The sequence below is a fragment of the Lissotriton vulgaris genome, chromosome 2_1, assembly GCF_964263255.1.
Source record: "Lissotriton vulgaris chromosome 2_1, aLisVul1.2, whole genome shotgun sequence".
NCBI lineage: Eukaryota > Metazoa > Chordata > Amphibia > Caudata > Salamandridae > Lissotriton > Lissotriton vulgaris.
Window position 1 is genome coordinate 978,090,951 of NC_141687.1, and position 13,419 is coordinate 978,104,369.

General features: G+C 43.6%; 1 protein-coding gene across 1 annotated transcript in view; it reads left to right on the forward strand.

The window, feature by feature from the left end:
- CSMD2 (CUB and Sushi multiple domains 2) overlaps window positions 1–13,419 on the forward strand; it is a 1,651,801-nt gene that overhangs the window by 1,466,182 nt on the left and 172,200 nt on the right. Inside the window, exons 45-49 of the mRNA XM_086956548.1 lie at window positions 1,213–1,293; window positions 3,966–4,079; window positions 6,605–6,793; window positions 9,592–9,738; window positions 11,147–11,335. Coding sequence (XP_086812674.1) covers window positions 1,213–1,293; window positions 3,966–4,079; window positions 6,605–6,793; window positions 9,592–9,738; window positions 11,147–11,335 — 720 coding nt within the window. The remainder of the gene's footprint in view (window positions 1–1,212; window positions 1,294–3,965; window positions 4,080–6,604; window positions 6,794–9,591; window positions 9,739–11,146; window positions 11,336–13,419) is intronic.

Here is a 13,419-nt window from a genome sequence, read left to right on the forward strand (position 1 = left end):
CAAGGAGCACGCGCTCGTCAAGCAGATATCCTGAGTCTGAAGTCAGATGGGCATCCTCATATCTCTATGTTTCTCCTCTCAGTGCTCTGAATCCCACTGTAGGGCTTTCTCCCTCTCTTCTAGAACTTTCCACTCTGACTACCAATACTCCTTTTTTGCTCCTTTTTTTGGAAAGCCTTCCTCCGAGCCTGCACCGTGGCAGCAGCAAATACCACTGTGCAGTGCACTCTAGGCAGTCCAAACTGTGGCCCTTGAAATGTTTTACGTTCTCGCCTGACTAAAACACCGAACTGTCCGTGGTCTCCCAGTGGCGTCTTGAATAGCTGTACCTACACACACATACATTAGAACCATGTGATCAAAACAAGGAGGGCTAGATTCGATTCATGGGGTGGAATGCTCTGGGCCTCTGCTTCCTTCCTTGGTGGATGATCTGGAGAGGGCGAGCTCATGTTAGGAAGGGTGAAAATTAAAATAAAGCACATTTCCGCGAAGCACGCATAAATGTATTTTTTCCAGTAGAGTGCGTGAGTGTGGAGTTCGCTTCCCTGCTGCTTTATAATTAGGGTCAATTGAATTATCTGACTGATGTGTTTTCTGCATAATTATAGATTTGCTGCATTTCTGACACAATCGAGTAGGCTCTGAATACTCTACTGAATTAATATTATTCTCACTCTTTCTTGTTTCAAGCATGTGTTTATTTCTGCCTGTGTACTTGTTAAAATGGCATACTAGATAATTAATAACAATGTCAAAGAATGCGGCGCCCAATTTGCCTTTAATCACATAGTTTACGGTATAATTTGCATTTTCTCGCCACAGTGCTGCATAATTCAATCATGCATTCGCAAGGGCATAACGAAGCTCCTGCGGCGACGGGGCCTCCAGGAGCCCCCAAGCCTTCAGGAGGGGCCCAAGGCCAACTTATATCAATGATATTTGGGAGATTTAGGGGCCCCTCTTAAAGTTCTGAGAGGGGGAGGGCGTCATTTTACGTTACCCCACTGTGCATTCACACATAGGTTTAATACTTTTCTGTTTTCTCAACTTTGAGGATTGTCTGCTGTGCTAAAGGGTTGCTAAGCTTGTGCCAGTGCTGATTTGTCGAGTTTTGAAACACATTTTGTAAGAGTTCGGACATCCTACCTGCAGCCAGTTGCTTTGCCTGGTGATACCGTGCCCTCACGCCGTGTTCTTTCTTCTTTCCAGCCTACCAGCTCAGCCAGTGCCACCCGCCAACCAACGTGCCCAATGCAGAAATTCTCACAGAGAGCGAAGATTTTAAAATAGGTATGGGTGATTTTAAATTCTAATTTGCATGCTTTTTTGCTGTGAACTCTCACTGTGGTTTCTCCATCCTTAAAGAGGCGTGCGCCGCTGCATGCACAGGCCCTTCTCTCAAGGCGTTAAAAGGTCTTTAATGGCTGCCTTAAAGGGCCATCATGAGGTGGCTTCCTCTAGGATTCCTTGGCTTGTTTGCGGGTTCGCCCTATTATTGCGGATGGGGCGTCACCACTCCAAAGATACTGAGGGTTCAGGCTCGTTTGGCATAGCAAGGTGCCTTCCTGTGAGTACCAAATGGGGTCTTCCCTTTAGTGACAGTCTCGCGCAGGGAGCGCTGCCACACCACTGCAGGCTCAGGAAAACAGGCCCTCGCTATGAGTTCCTTCATGAGCCATGGCAAGCTTTCTCTCTGTGGATACTCAACAGGGGGGATCCCTCTAACCAGTACTCCCCACCTACAGTCACTTGGTCCGTTCCTGGGTTATCAGTCAACAGTACAACTCTCACTTTGTGTTCCTGGCAGGGGAGGATGCAAACGCCTCTTTCTGTCATATTTTCCGTGTCCAAATGCAACATTATGGGTTTCTCGCAATCTACACTTATGCAGTTCAAATGCCTCTCCCTGAGCATTGTCAAGTCAACACATACAAAGTCCATGTGTCTCATTCTGAGAGTACTGGAAATTAACTGACACAGAGACCAAATATCCCATCCCGTCATCTCGCTGACACCAGTGGCGGCTCCTCCGCTATTGTGGAGGAGCGTCGCCTCACTGCTTTTAAGCAGTGCGATGCAGAAACATAAAATGATAATAACTTTGCATTATTATCTTTTTATGGTGCTTCCTGCAGCTTCGCGGGCGGATGGGTGGTCGGGCTGCTCTTCTTTTGGAGCAGGGCAGAGGAGGAATGGTGTGCCCACTCCTAAGTGCGCAATGACTGTTTGGTCGGCCCTCTCAGTCTACCCAAGCCTGTCATGCACACTTTCCACCTTCTCCATGCAGGCTGCATTACGGCCTGAATGGAGAACATGCCCAGGTCCCCATTCCCTGGTTGAGCGTCAAGCCAGAATGCTCAAAACCAATCACAACGCTGCATTGCCGCGTTGTGATTGGTCGCTGGAGCCTGGGTGCTTACCAATCACAACACTGTGGGGCCTGCTTCCTGTTCCTCAATGTGCATGAGGAGAGCAGAGATGTGTGACACGGTTGGCGGCAAGGTAAGTTTATGGTGGAATGTTTTTTCTTCTATTTGCACCATGCGCGATCCCCCGGAGTGATCCCCGCACCCGCCCCGCCACCCGTGAGCTATGCCGGCTGCCACTGGCTAACCCAATGTCCCATTCCGGAGTTCCTGGAGCTAGCTTGCACACAATGTCATCATGACCATCTTTAAGGTTACATATAGCATGTCCAAATATTTCATTCTGTGTGTCCTGGATATAACTCACTTCCAGTCCAAATTTCTCATCTCACCCCGACCTTCACAGAGCGAATGTTTTAAATGTTTAATTCTGAGTATTTAGGACCCCATATAAGGGGAATCCAAACGTCTCATTTTGGGAATCCTGGAGAAAACGCCCACAATGCACAGTGCCTGGAACCAACCTGCACAGTTCACAAGTATAATTTTAGTAGATGTCATGAAGACAAAAATCCTCATAATTGCAGCCCTAAAACTCCATTACAGACACATAACCGGAGTGACCTTTTAGGGGAAAGAACACAGTTTTACATACAGAATCCAGAAGTTTCAATATAGGATTCCTACAACCTCATTTATAGAGCATTTTCATGGTCACAAGGACTGTGATTAGCAGAATGACAGGCTTTACAACTACAAAAAAGTCAAGCCGCAGTGTACAAAGAAAATATTTTCCATCAAATACCTTTCTGACCCTCAAAATACCCTTTGCACTGCACCTCATTGCAAATAGGAACGAGTAGGGGGCCTGAAAGTGGTGCCCACCTCCTCCTTCTGACTCGCAAAGGTATGTATCAGAGGCTTGTGACATTGATTGCAGGCGCAAATCATTGATGACGTACCGATGTGCCAAAACAGGTGATAGCCATTGGCAAAGTAGAAACTGTCAGTCACAGGCAGCTTCCATTTTGTGAATGCCAGCTGAGGCCATCAGGGAAGCTGGCAGTGCTGAACGAGAACACTGCCATCCGCCAAATATAATTTGAAAAATCCAAACTTTTGTTTTTGAAAGCTACCCTAGACTCTTTTTTTGTGGAAAGAGACTGTTTCAAAACAAATGTCAGCATTCATTCATTCATGATGAAGGCGAGGATGTGGGTATCCTCCTTGTTGTAGGCTGCCACCGCTGAATTTGCAGCCTTTCGCAGTAATCACACAACAGTTCCTGCCTTATCTTGTTGAGGTAGGCGTTTGAGCAACTCCCTGTGAATCATGCTTTGTACTGGAACAGATTCATGTATCAGTCAACGCATATGTTACAAAGCAGCCATTGTGCAAACAAAGACTGAGTATTTCAGGTCCAACACAGTCCAAAACAAACCTGCACACACAAAAATAGACATGCACACACACACACACTCACACACCTTTCAGCCTGGAAGCCCGAGGTTCCAAACTCATGAATCCAGAATTTTTACACCCGTAGTACTTGTTGATGGCGGTGATGGATAATTTCTGTTCTTTTTTCTCCCAAAGGTGACATTGTGAGGTACAGATGCCTTCCTGGCTTTACCTTGATAGGGAACGAGATTCCGACCTGCAGATTGGGAACCCACCTTCAGTTTGAAGGCCCCCCTCCGAGCTGTGAAGGTAATGTCAAACAGTTATCACTAATCATAATACTACTACCAATAATAACTATATTGTGTCTTTGATTGGAAGAGTGAGGATACGTTATCCCACAATTCTACTACGGTGCTCCAAGCCCCTAAAACGAAACATTCACATCAGCTGCGCACTGTGGTTATTGCCCCTGAGCTCATCACACTTGGTGCAAGTGATTATGCTCATGGAGTGCGAGCTGCTATCTCGTATTGATCTGATAAGCAGGGAACCCATAATGCAGTACATTGTAAGCCAAAGGAAACCCTCGCTTCAGAATACAGCACCTGAGCTTTTCTTAGTCCAAGAGACTGGGTTCACAGTGAAAGTCTTAGAGGGGTGTAGAGAACCAGGCAATATTGTGCCCAGCAGACATTGTGAGCACAGTGTGGCCTTTGGCCCTGCCACCTGCCACTACGCCCTGTTTCAGGGCCCACTTTGCATGGCTTCAGACCTCTCCCTGTTTCTCAAGCCCCCCCTATAAGAGCCTGCTGGGCACATAATGTGGTTGTGCCCAGCAGGCTCTGATCCCTGGCCTGAGAGCAGCCTTGAAGTAGTTCTCTCTAGGTAGCGAGTCTAATCATTCCAACAGTCTCATAGGGTGTCGACAGTGTCCATCAACCGTGAGTGGTAGAATTTGCTCACAGCCGATGACTGATTCTTTTCGTTAGAGCATATGAGGAAGGGCATTTGGTCTTTTGGTCTGTGTGGGATTTTCAATCCCACACAGTGCCTGTTCACACAGCTCAACGGGGCGGAATTTGGCAGTGCTCAGGGGGCCATGTTATCTCAATCATCATCACCAGAGAAGTTCGACAAAGCCTTTGGTAATGGCCAGCCAGCTCTAAACACACGGTGTTGCCTTGAGTTATGCACTATGTGCCCACCTCACTTATCCCCAGAGCCTAACACTGTTTCTTGAAGGCTGTCTGCCATGCTCTAGTCTTTGCCGTCTGGCCGTAGAGCCTGCTGTATCAGTGGCTACTACTTTGAAAAATGCTGTTTGCACTTTCTCAGGCACACGTGTTTACTTTTTATCACACTAAGGGCATCATTACGATGTTGGTCGGACTATCATCCGACCAGCACCATAGCGGAAGTGGGATCGCCCAACAAAGAGTCAGTGGTCCCATTGCCCTTATTACAATGCGACAAAAGTGTATATTTTCTATTGTGACGTGTGCTGTGGGATGCAGTCAGTACACGCTGCAATAGAAAATGTATGTCAAAATGAGCACTGTTACATTTAGCATTTTTAAAGCATAAAAATAGATTTTACCTGACCTATGCTCTGGCCCTGCATGTGATTAGGTAAAGTACACAATGCCGCCCATGCCTCCAAGGATATTTCTTTCTCTGTAAGTCACAACATAGTGTAAGGTGTGCAAAAGCTCAACTCAACATAACCAGTTACCTTTCGAGTTGATATTTACATTTCTGGTGTCAAAAGTTTTCAAGAGGTTTCCTGTCTAGGTAGCTGAACATCTTGTACTTTGACTTTTTGGGCAACATTTTCAGTAACGTCTGAACGGAATTGAACCACAAAAATTACAAACATCTCGAGAAAGGATTGTTATTGATATGCAAGTATTCACAAGAATAACACTCTTCTCACTCTTATTACATCTCCCTGCTTTGTTCGAACTCTCTGGAACTTTCTAATATCAGCCAAAGCTGAGTGCATTGTGTTTTGCTTTGCAAAAGTTTCTTGCAGTTTCGTCAAACTGGGCCGAAGTTATTAGCAAAAGAAAAACCTTTTTTCTATGGATGGTATAATTCACAGATAGAAATGCAAGCTATCGCAATTTGTTTCATAAATAGTGTTTTGAGTGAGGCAGATCTAAAGGACTTTATTGATATTCATTATCTGCAATGCACCTAGACGAAAGTGCCACATAAATAAATACTTAATTCCGCTATTTCATGAGCACTCGCTTTTTTATTATGAAAGGAAACTGTTCTCCCTCTGAAAGCTTCAATTGAACACTGTGCATCAAAATTTAATGCAGAAATAAAGTACATAAATTCAATAAAATCTTCATGAATGGTGTCATCATTCCAGGGCCCTCTTGCCATATATAGGCCTTCTTATTTTAATTGCTATGAGACTGCGTAAAGTGAAGATGCTGCTCTAAGTGGCTCAACAAGAGTCTCCACTAGATCATTAACGAATGTCTGGGTGCATAGGTATGCATGCATGCCAATAAGACAGCTCGGAGTTTTAACACACCTGCTGCAGAGATTTGTAAGTCCTGAAAACTACAAGAATACTAGGTTGATTAAAACCACCTTTTCTTACCAGGTTCATAACCAGGTGTGGGATAACTGAAAAAGCTGCAAAAGCCTATTACATTTGTAGTGTGTGCTGTGCAGTTTATTGCATTTCTTGTTGTTTGTTGTGGGACTTTAGGACATGACACTGAATTCTGATGTATGACCACTCATGCTGTATAATGATTGGTGTGCTCAGACCATTGACTGCACATGCTCAGTAGTCTTTCTTTCTCTTCCAGTGCACTGCCCAATGAATGAGGTCCTGACTGCATCCATGGGGGTTATCATAAGCCAGAGCTTTCCCGCTACCTTCCCACAGTACCAGATTTGCTCTTGGGTCATTAAGGTGGAGCCTGGATACAATATCTCCTTAAACATTGAATACTTCCTGAGTGAGAAAGAGTATGATGAGTTTGAGATATTTAATGGTAAGTTAAGGTTTTTGCTATGAAATGGATAGTATAATTGTACCTATAAGAACATATTATCTGTGCAAGTTAGGTTTGCTAATGAAAGAACCAGAAACATCATACATCCACTATTTTAATGTTTTAAAGGGGAGGGGGCATGTGGCACCCCTCCCTGAGCCTTATTAGGCCGCACTGCATAATAAGGCTCCAGGACATGGGCCAAATCCCGATAGCAAATGGAGGAGGCCTGCTTGGCCCCTCTGCCCAAGCCTTCATATGCCCTAGGGATCCCATCCTCTCAGGGCTATATCACCTTTAAAAAGAGGGCGTCACGACCCCCATCCCTGAGCCTTCTTTGGCCTGGGGCTCCCACAAGCCACATTTTGGGAGCCACAGGGAGAGCCCCGGGAACCTCGCGGTCTTAGCTGGCTCCCTGCATGGTGGGGGGCCAGCATTGCTCTCTCTCTCAGAGGGAGCAGCTATTTATGCTTGCTCCTCCTGAGCAGGAGCAAGCTCAGTGGTGTAATGAAAGTTGAGGGCCCCCCTGCAAGGTACACAGAGGGGCCCTCGCTCCTGATTTAATCCGGAGCTCTCAGGCCTGAGTGATGTGCTGTGTGGGCCCCCTAGAGGTTGGGCCCCACCCCACCCAGCGGGGGCTGCAGGGGCCTGTGTTAAACTCCTGAGCAAGTGCTGTTCTGTATCCCTGCGAAGTCTGCTCCCAGCCAGCGGGAGCATATATGTGTGTTTGTGTGTGAGATGGATGGATGGGTGGGTGAATGGATGGATGGATGGATGGATGGATCCAGCCCTCCTCGACCAATGATGGACAACCTGGCTGTATGAGTATGTCAATGTGTTTCCTTCCTTCAAATCAGGGTGAGAATAACTGATGGGGTGGTTCACCTTCATCTATTCCGAAATGGTATAAGCATGGTCATGCAAGTTAGGGAAGACCAGATGCAGGACAACAATAGTTGTTCAAGACAGGTCAAGTGCGCAGTGCCAAATAAGCTAGCAACCAAGTGTGCATAATTCATAATGGGAGCTGTACCCAGGTGATGGGAATCAACCGCTCTAATAACGGTCATGAGAAGATTCTTTCTCCAAACTCCAGTGGTTCCATCCTAAGAAGACCAATTTTATGCAAAAGGTAGCACTATCCTATACCATCATAGTCAATTTGCTTGGACCATCTCCAGAAGGACACCCCTTGACTGATCTGGATGACTTGCCAGGGATGATGCTTGTGACATTGCCAGAGCCGCTGAGGGAAACACCTATTGGTGACATTGTTGGGAAGGTGAAGATAATAGTTATGGAATCTCCAGATGGGCTCATTCTCGAGGTGGAGTTCAATGGCTCTTTAGATATCATTGTTTACAGCTTCTATAAAACTGCAAGTAAATATAACTCATTCCCCTGCCATCCACAGTTTTGTAAGAAATAATTACAGTTTCTAACTATAACGTCACTTCAAAAATGTTTTACGTAATATCTAAGAGTTTTTTAATGTAAAGTAATATTTTATTACCCTACTTAAGCCAAGATCTTACTTCCTGCCAAATGTTTTATTATTTTCAGTTTTTGCAGTAGTGCTATTCAACAAAGTCTATGGAAAATGCATGGGCTTTGGGACCCTGCGTTTTTCTTGGTCCCCGCTTGACGGATCACCTTGAAACTTTCTATGAAGAAAGTAGGCAAAAAACAATACCCTTATATCAATGTACCTTGTTGATATTATATTTTGGTCCTTGATATTCTGGTCGATATTGTGACTATTCGATATTCTGCCCTCGAGATTCCTGATCCATACCATTGACGTGCAAGTGTTTGGTACACCGTTACATATTAACTGGTGCTTTCCTGTGTTCACAGGATACGACTCTGAGCGCAGCACTTCCACTAACAAAGTTAAGAATGTAGTTTCATTTCCTGTATTTCCTTGCTCTTGGGATGACTAACTAGCATATTGGAGTTATTTATAAGCCCTCTAATTTAAGTGTGTTGACAACAGTGCTGGACCCCAAAGAGCAATTCTTATCCTCTCTAAAACCTCCTCAAATACCCTGGTGTAATGGTGCCGCATTGATCCCTTCTGCAATCATTTGTGCTCCACAACTGTCTTTTTGCCCTTCTTTGAGGGTTAGGTTTTTGCCTGACCATCCTGTTTTTTCCAAAGCAAAGATACACCACTCAACACAATGGAAATTCCATCTGATCATAGAGATTACTCTGGTCTAGATGTAACTAAATACTTTTTGCAAATCTAACTATTATTGGAGCTATAAAACCAGATTATTTTCAAAAAGCAATGTATTAGCTACCCACAAAGTAAGAGAAATCCATTGTTTGATTTCACAAGCTAGGGTGAGAGAACTAGGAAGACTTGCAGAAGTGCCAATATAGGAGATGTATGAAGATTTTTACCAAGCACCCATTCTAATATAACAAGAAAATCTGCCCAGAAGGTTTCTATATATAGTATGTCTGATGCCTACTCTATTTTTTTTTTTAATGTTCTCATATATGTGCACTTGTCACTACTTTTTGGTACAGGCTGCATATAAATTGTTGTCCTGGTTTATATTGCCGGTATTGAAATTGTAATCCTCTTGTTCATGGCACTTGTTTTTCATGTGATTCTGAACCCATCCTTTGGCCCGTGCGCAGTACTCTTGTGAGTCCATTGTGTTTTAGGAAACCATTTTAGTTATGCTGTTCCATGGCAAGTATGGAGAAGGCTCATTTGTGAAAGTTTTGGTATGTGAAGCACACTCATCAGTAAATTAATTATTTTCCTGAATTTCTCCTTCAAGGCCCATCTGGTCAGAGTCCACGCTTGATGTCTTTAAGCGGAAACTACTCGGCACCCCTGACGGTGGTCAGTTCTGGTAGCAGCGTCTACCTGCGCTGGTCCTCTGATCATGCTTATGCCAGAAAAGGCTTTAAAATCCGCTATTCAGGTTAGTCAAAAGAGACACATCGATGTTACAAATTAAGTACATTTTACAAGTTAACCAATTTAACAGACAGCAATGACTGGAGCCTGCACATCACTTTTTTATCATGGAGGCAATGAATTAAGGTACACAAACTATCTTTTACAGAATGCTGCAATTGGCTTAGCCGAATTAGAATACTTAGGACTGAGACATTAAGTCCTATTGTCTTCCTGCTTTGTTGGTTGTGACAGCTACAGTGTTAGTGTGCATATTTGTCTGTATTGGGCGGCTTTTGGGGTGTTCATTATAGCTTTCTTACCCACATGCTATTGGACATAATAGATGAAATTTCTCTTTGCCTCATTATTCAAGCTTGTCTTTGTCTCAGACCCATAGTTGTATTGTGGGCAATTAACAACAGCCGAGGCTCACTGAGAATGTATTAACCATTCTTAAAGCCCTGGGCAGAAACCACTAATGTTTAAATATTCAGGTTAATGTTCAGCCTGTGCTGGCCAAGCTCAGTTATCAAGAGGGCATTAACTGGCAATAGCAATCTACTTTCTACCTCTCTGAGAACTCCACCAACCAATCAATGTGCGATATTAACAGCTTTGTCTGCTACTGCTTGGTTTTTCAAAAAGTACTCACTATGCTTCAAAGCCACACCAATGTTACTGCTAAGGAAGTACTTTAAACAAAAAGCAGGCAGTTCATGTTAACTTTTTAAAAGTAAAGCATCAAATGAATCCCTCACTGTAGCTAGCAGATATGTTTTGACAACATTAATCAACGGGTTAGATGGCTTTATCATTAATAATGTCTTCCATTAGGCACTCTCACCTTTGGATTGCGATGCAAAACGTGAGCAGTGGCAATTACCTCCTGGTAATGCCCAGCAGAATCATTGTTTAGCACTGTAAGCACAAACAATAATAATAATAATAATAATCTGTATTTGGATGTAAAATATCCTTAAAAGAGCACATCAATAATTCCAACAGCAGTACACATTATTAAGAAAAAAAGGAAAATCAATTTAACATCAATAAGTAACCACAAACAAGTAGAAGTCTCATTGGCTCTAGACAAGGTAGATATGTGTGCTGATTTGCTTCTCCAAAATCCAATTCATAATCTGGGCTCAAATATAATGACTAACAATCCATGCAAAAAAGAAATAGAAAAAAATGAGTGATGTAGAGAATTCTCTCCCCTGTTCTACTGCATACCAATCACAGGTGCTCTACAAAACAGCCAATATAAATAATTGCAGCGCCAGTTAAATAAATATGTGGGTATCAATTAAAGGAAATGTGTTTTCGATGAATAGATCATTTTAACGGCTCTTTGCCACTCAGTCTCTTGACTCATAACTACAACCTGGTTCACCTCACCATCATTTTGTTTATGTTCTTCTTTTGCTCAGCAATGTACTGCAGTCTGCCTCCTCCCCCTCTCCATGGTGCAGTCCGTGGACAGGGCATCACCCCACCAGGTGGCAGCATTCGTTTTACTTGTGATACAGGCTATCGTGTGATTGGTCACAGCGCTACCACCTGTCTGAGACATCCTCAAGGGTACTACAACTGGAACACCATGGTACCTTTGTGCCAAGGTAGGTGACACACCTCTCATATTTTTTACTCACATTTCCCTTCTACCCGTCCTATCTGTTCTAGGCCTTTCTGAGTTCCACCTTGGAGGGGTTCCAGCCATAGGAAGAATGCCCAGTTTGTTTGGTTTAGAATCATGGGTCATAATTAGGATTTGCTGTGAAATGCTTGAACTTTCTCCTTTGTATTTCCTGGACTTCCCATGGCAGGATCTGCCCGCCATTTGTCCACCATGTCCTACTTCATGGCATATTGTGAATATAACCACTGAGCATTTAAATTATTTTCAGTTAGTTCCATAGCATGTAAATTATTTAGGTGTGGATGTCCTAAAAATCTGTCATGCATCCAACCCTGGTGGGCCAATGATGGACTCTCCTACCCTACTGGATTTAAATGGTTCGATTCATAAGGTCCAGTATTTAACCTTGCTCAATCTGTTCCAGGGTATAACTCTGTGTCAGGGCCCTTCTCAAGGGGTATTTTAAATGCATCCTCTTATCCAGTTTAGGTTTACAGATCCCCCTTTTTATGTTTTCTTTGGAGTCTGGCCTTCATCTTGCAGATTTCAAGACTCCACATTTAACGGATATGTGTAAGTTGTCCTTCAGGAATGGGGAATCTACAGCTTCAGCAACTCTAGCTTAAGAGATTTGGTCACCCAGCATGAAGACTCAAATACCCCCAAAAATAAAGTCGAATTAGAAGATGGTCGGCAGCTGCGGCCAGTGCAGAGCATATCAGCAAGGCCTGTGTTAACAATCACAGCGGGCGGGAAGCTCAGGTGAACGATTCATCGCCAGAATTCCCCAGTCAGGCTGAAAAAATGTCATGCATGACCCATTAAGAGACCCCTTGTGACTGTACTACAGAAGCAAGTCTGAGATTGTTCTAGAAATTCTCTTAACTAGAGCTGTTATCATGTGATGAAGTAAACCGCTTCTAGTTCTTTGTCTAAAAATGTGCTTGTGATGTTCTATATTTGTTCTATATTTGGGCCTTATGAAAAGGAACCAAAATTGAGCCATGTCCGCAAGGAAGGGATCCGCGAGCTGAAAGTAGGGGGTTATGGGTTAATTCCCTACATAAGTGAGGTCACTTGTAGCTTAAGAAGATCTGGGACACTTAGGTGAGGGAGCGGGTGTCATCAGGTAAGCAAGGAAGATTCCCTTTGGGCAAACATACTGAAGCAAATGCAAGACAACCATATGTAACTTATGCAGATTTAACGTTTTTTTGGTTAAATTTCTATATCCGAGGCAGGTTTGTGAGGTATGTTTTTTTTCTCCAATTTTTGCTCTAGTGTAACACACAAGGTTGTTTCACAAATTTTCATCTCAGGCATTCATTGCTTCCGTCAGTGCCTGCCCTGAGCCCATGTGATCCCATGTGTAACAGAAAGGTTAGTCAGCTGAAAGTGAGAAGGGTGTTCTGTTTTTGTTTTGTTGAGCTATGAATTGGAAAATGCTACCAATCTCATAAGGTGATTGTTTGTGCCATCTGGCCACTAAAGAGACAATTCACACAGACATTAGTCACTGTGTAAGTAATTATGAATGTGATGATACGGTGCCTGGCCACTCAACAGAGCAGACGAGAAAACAGGCTATTTAAGCAGACAACTGTCTCAGGTGGAATATGCAGCCCTGCCATATGGAGATCCGTCTATACCTTCACTGGGAGCTATTGTGTAACTCTGTGGTGCAGTAGCTAAGGTCAGCTTCTATAGATCTTGCACAATATTTTATTATCTGATTGTTGTTATTTTAATTAAGACACATAACTCCTCGCGGGCTTTGCCTATTCTAATCATTTAAAAAAATTTTAAAAAGGCAAATCTTCATTGACCATGGACCAAGAGAAATTTGCTGTTATTGATCATGAAGGAAGTGTTCCAACTTGCCTCTCCCCTGACCTTGGGTACACGTAGACTACATCTATATCTGTTTCTGATGGGTGTATGAAAGGAGATAGTAGGGAATGGTTGGATGCTACTTACATTGCAGGCACCATTGAAACCCATAGGAAGGGGCCATATGGGACTGTGGCTGGCATAACAGAGATCCAACAAAAAAACGCTTTACTC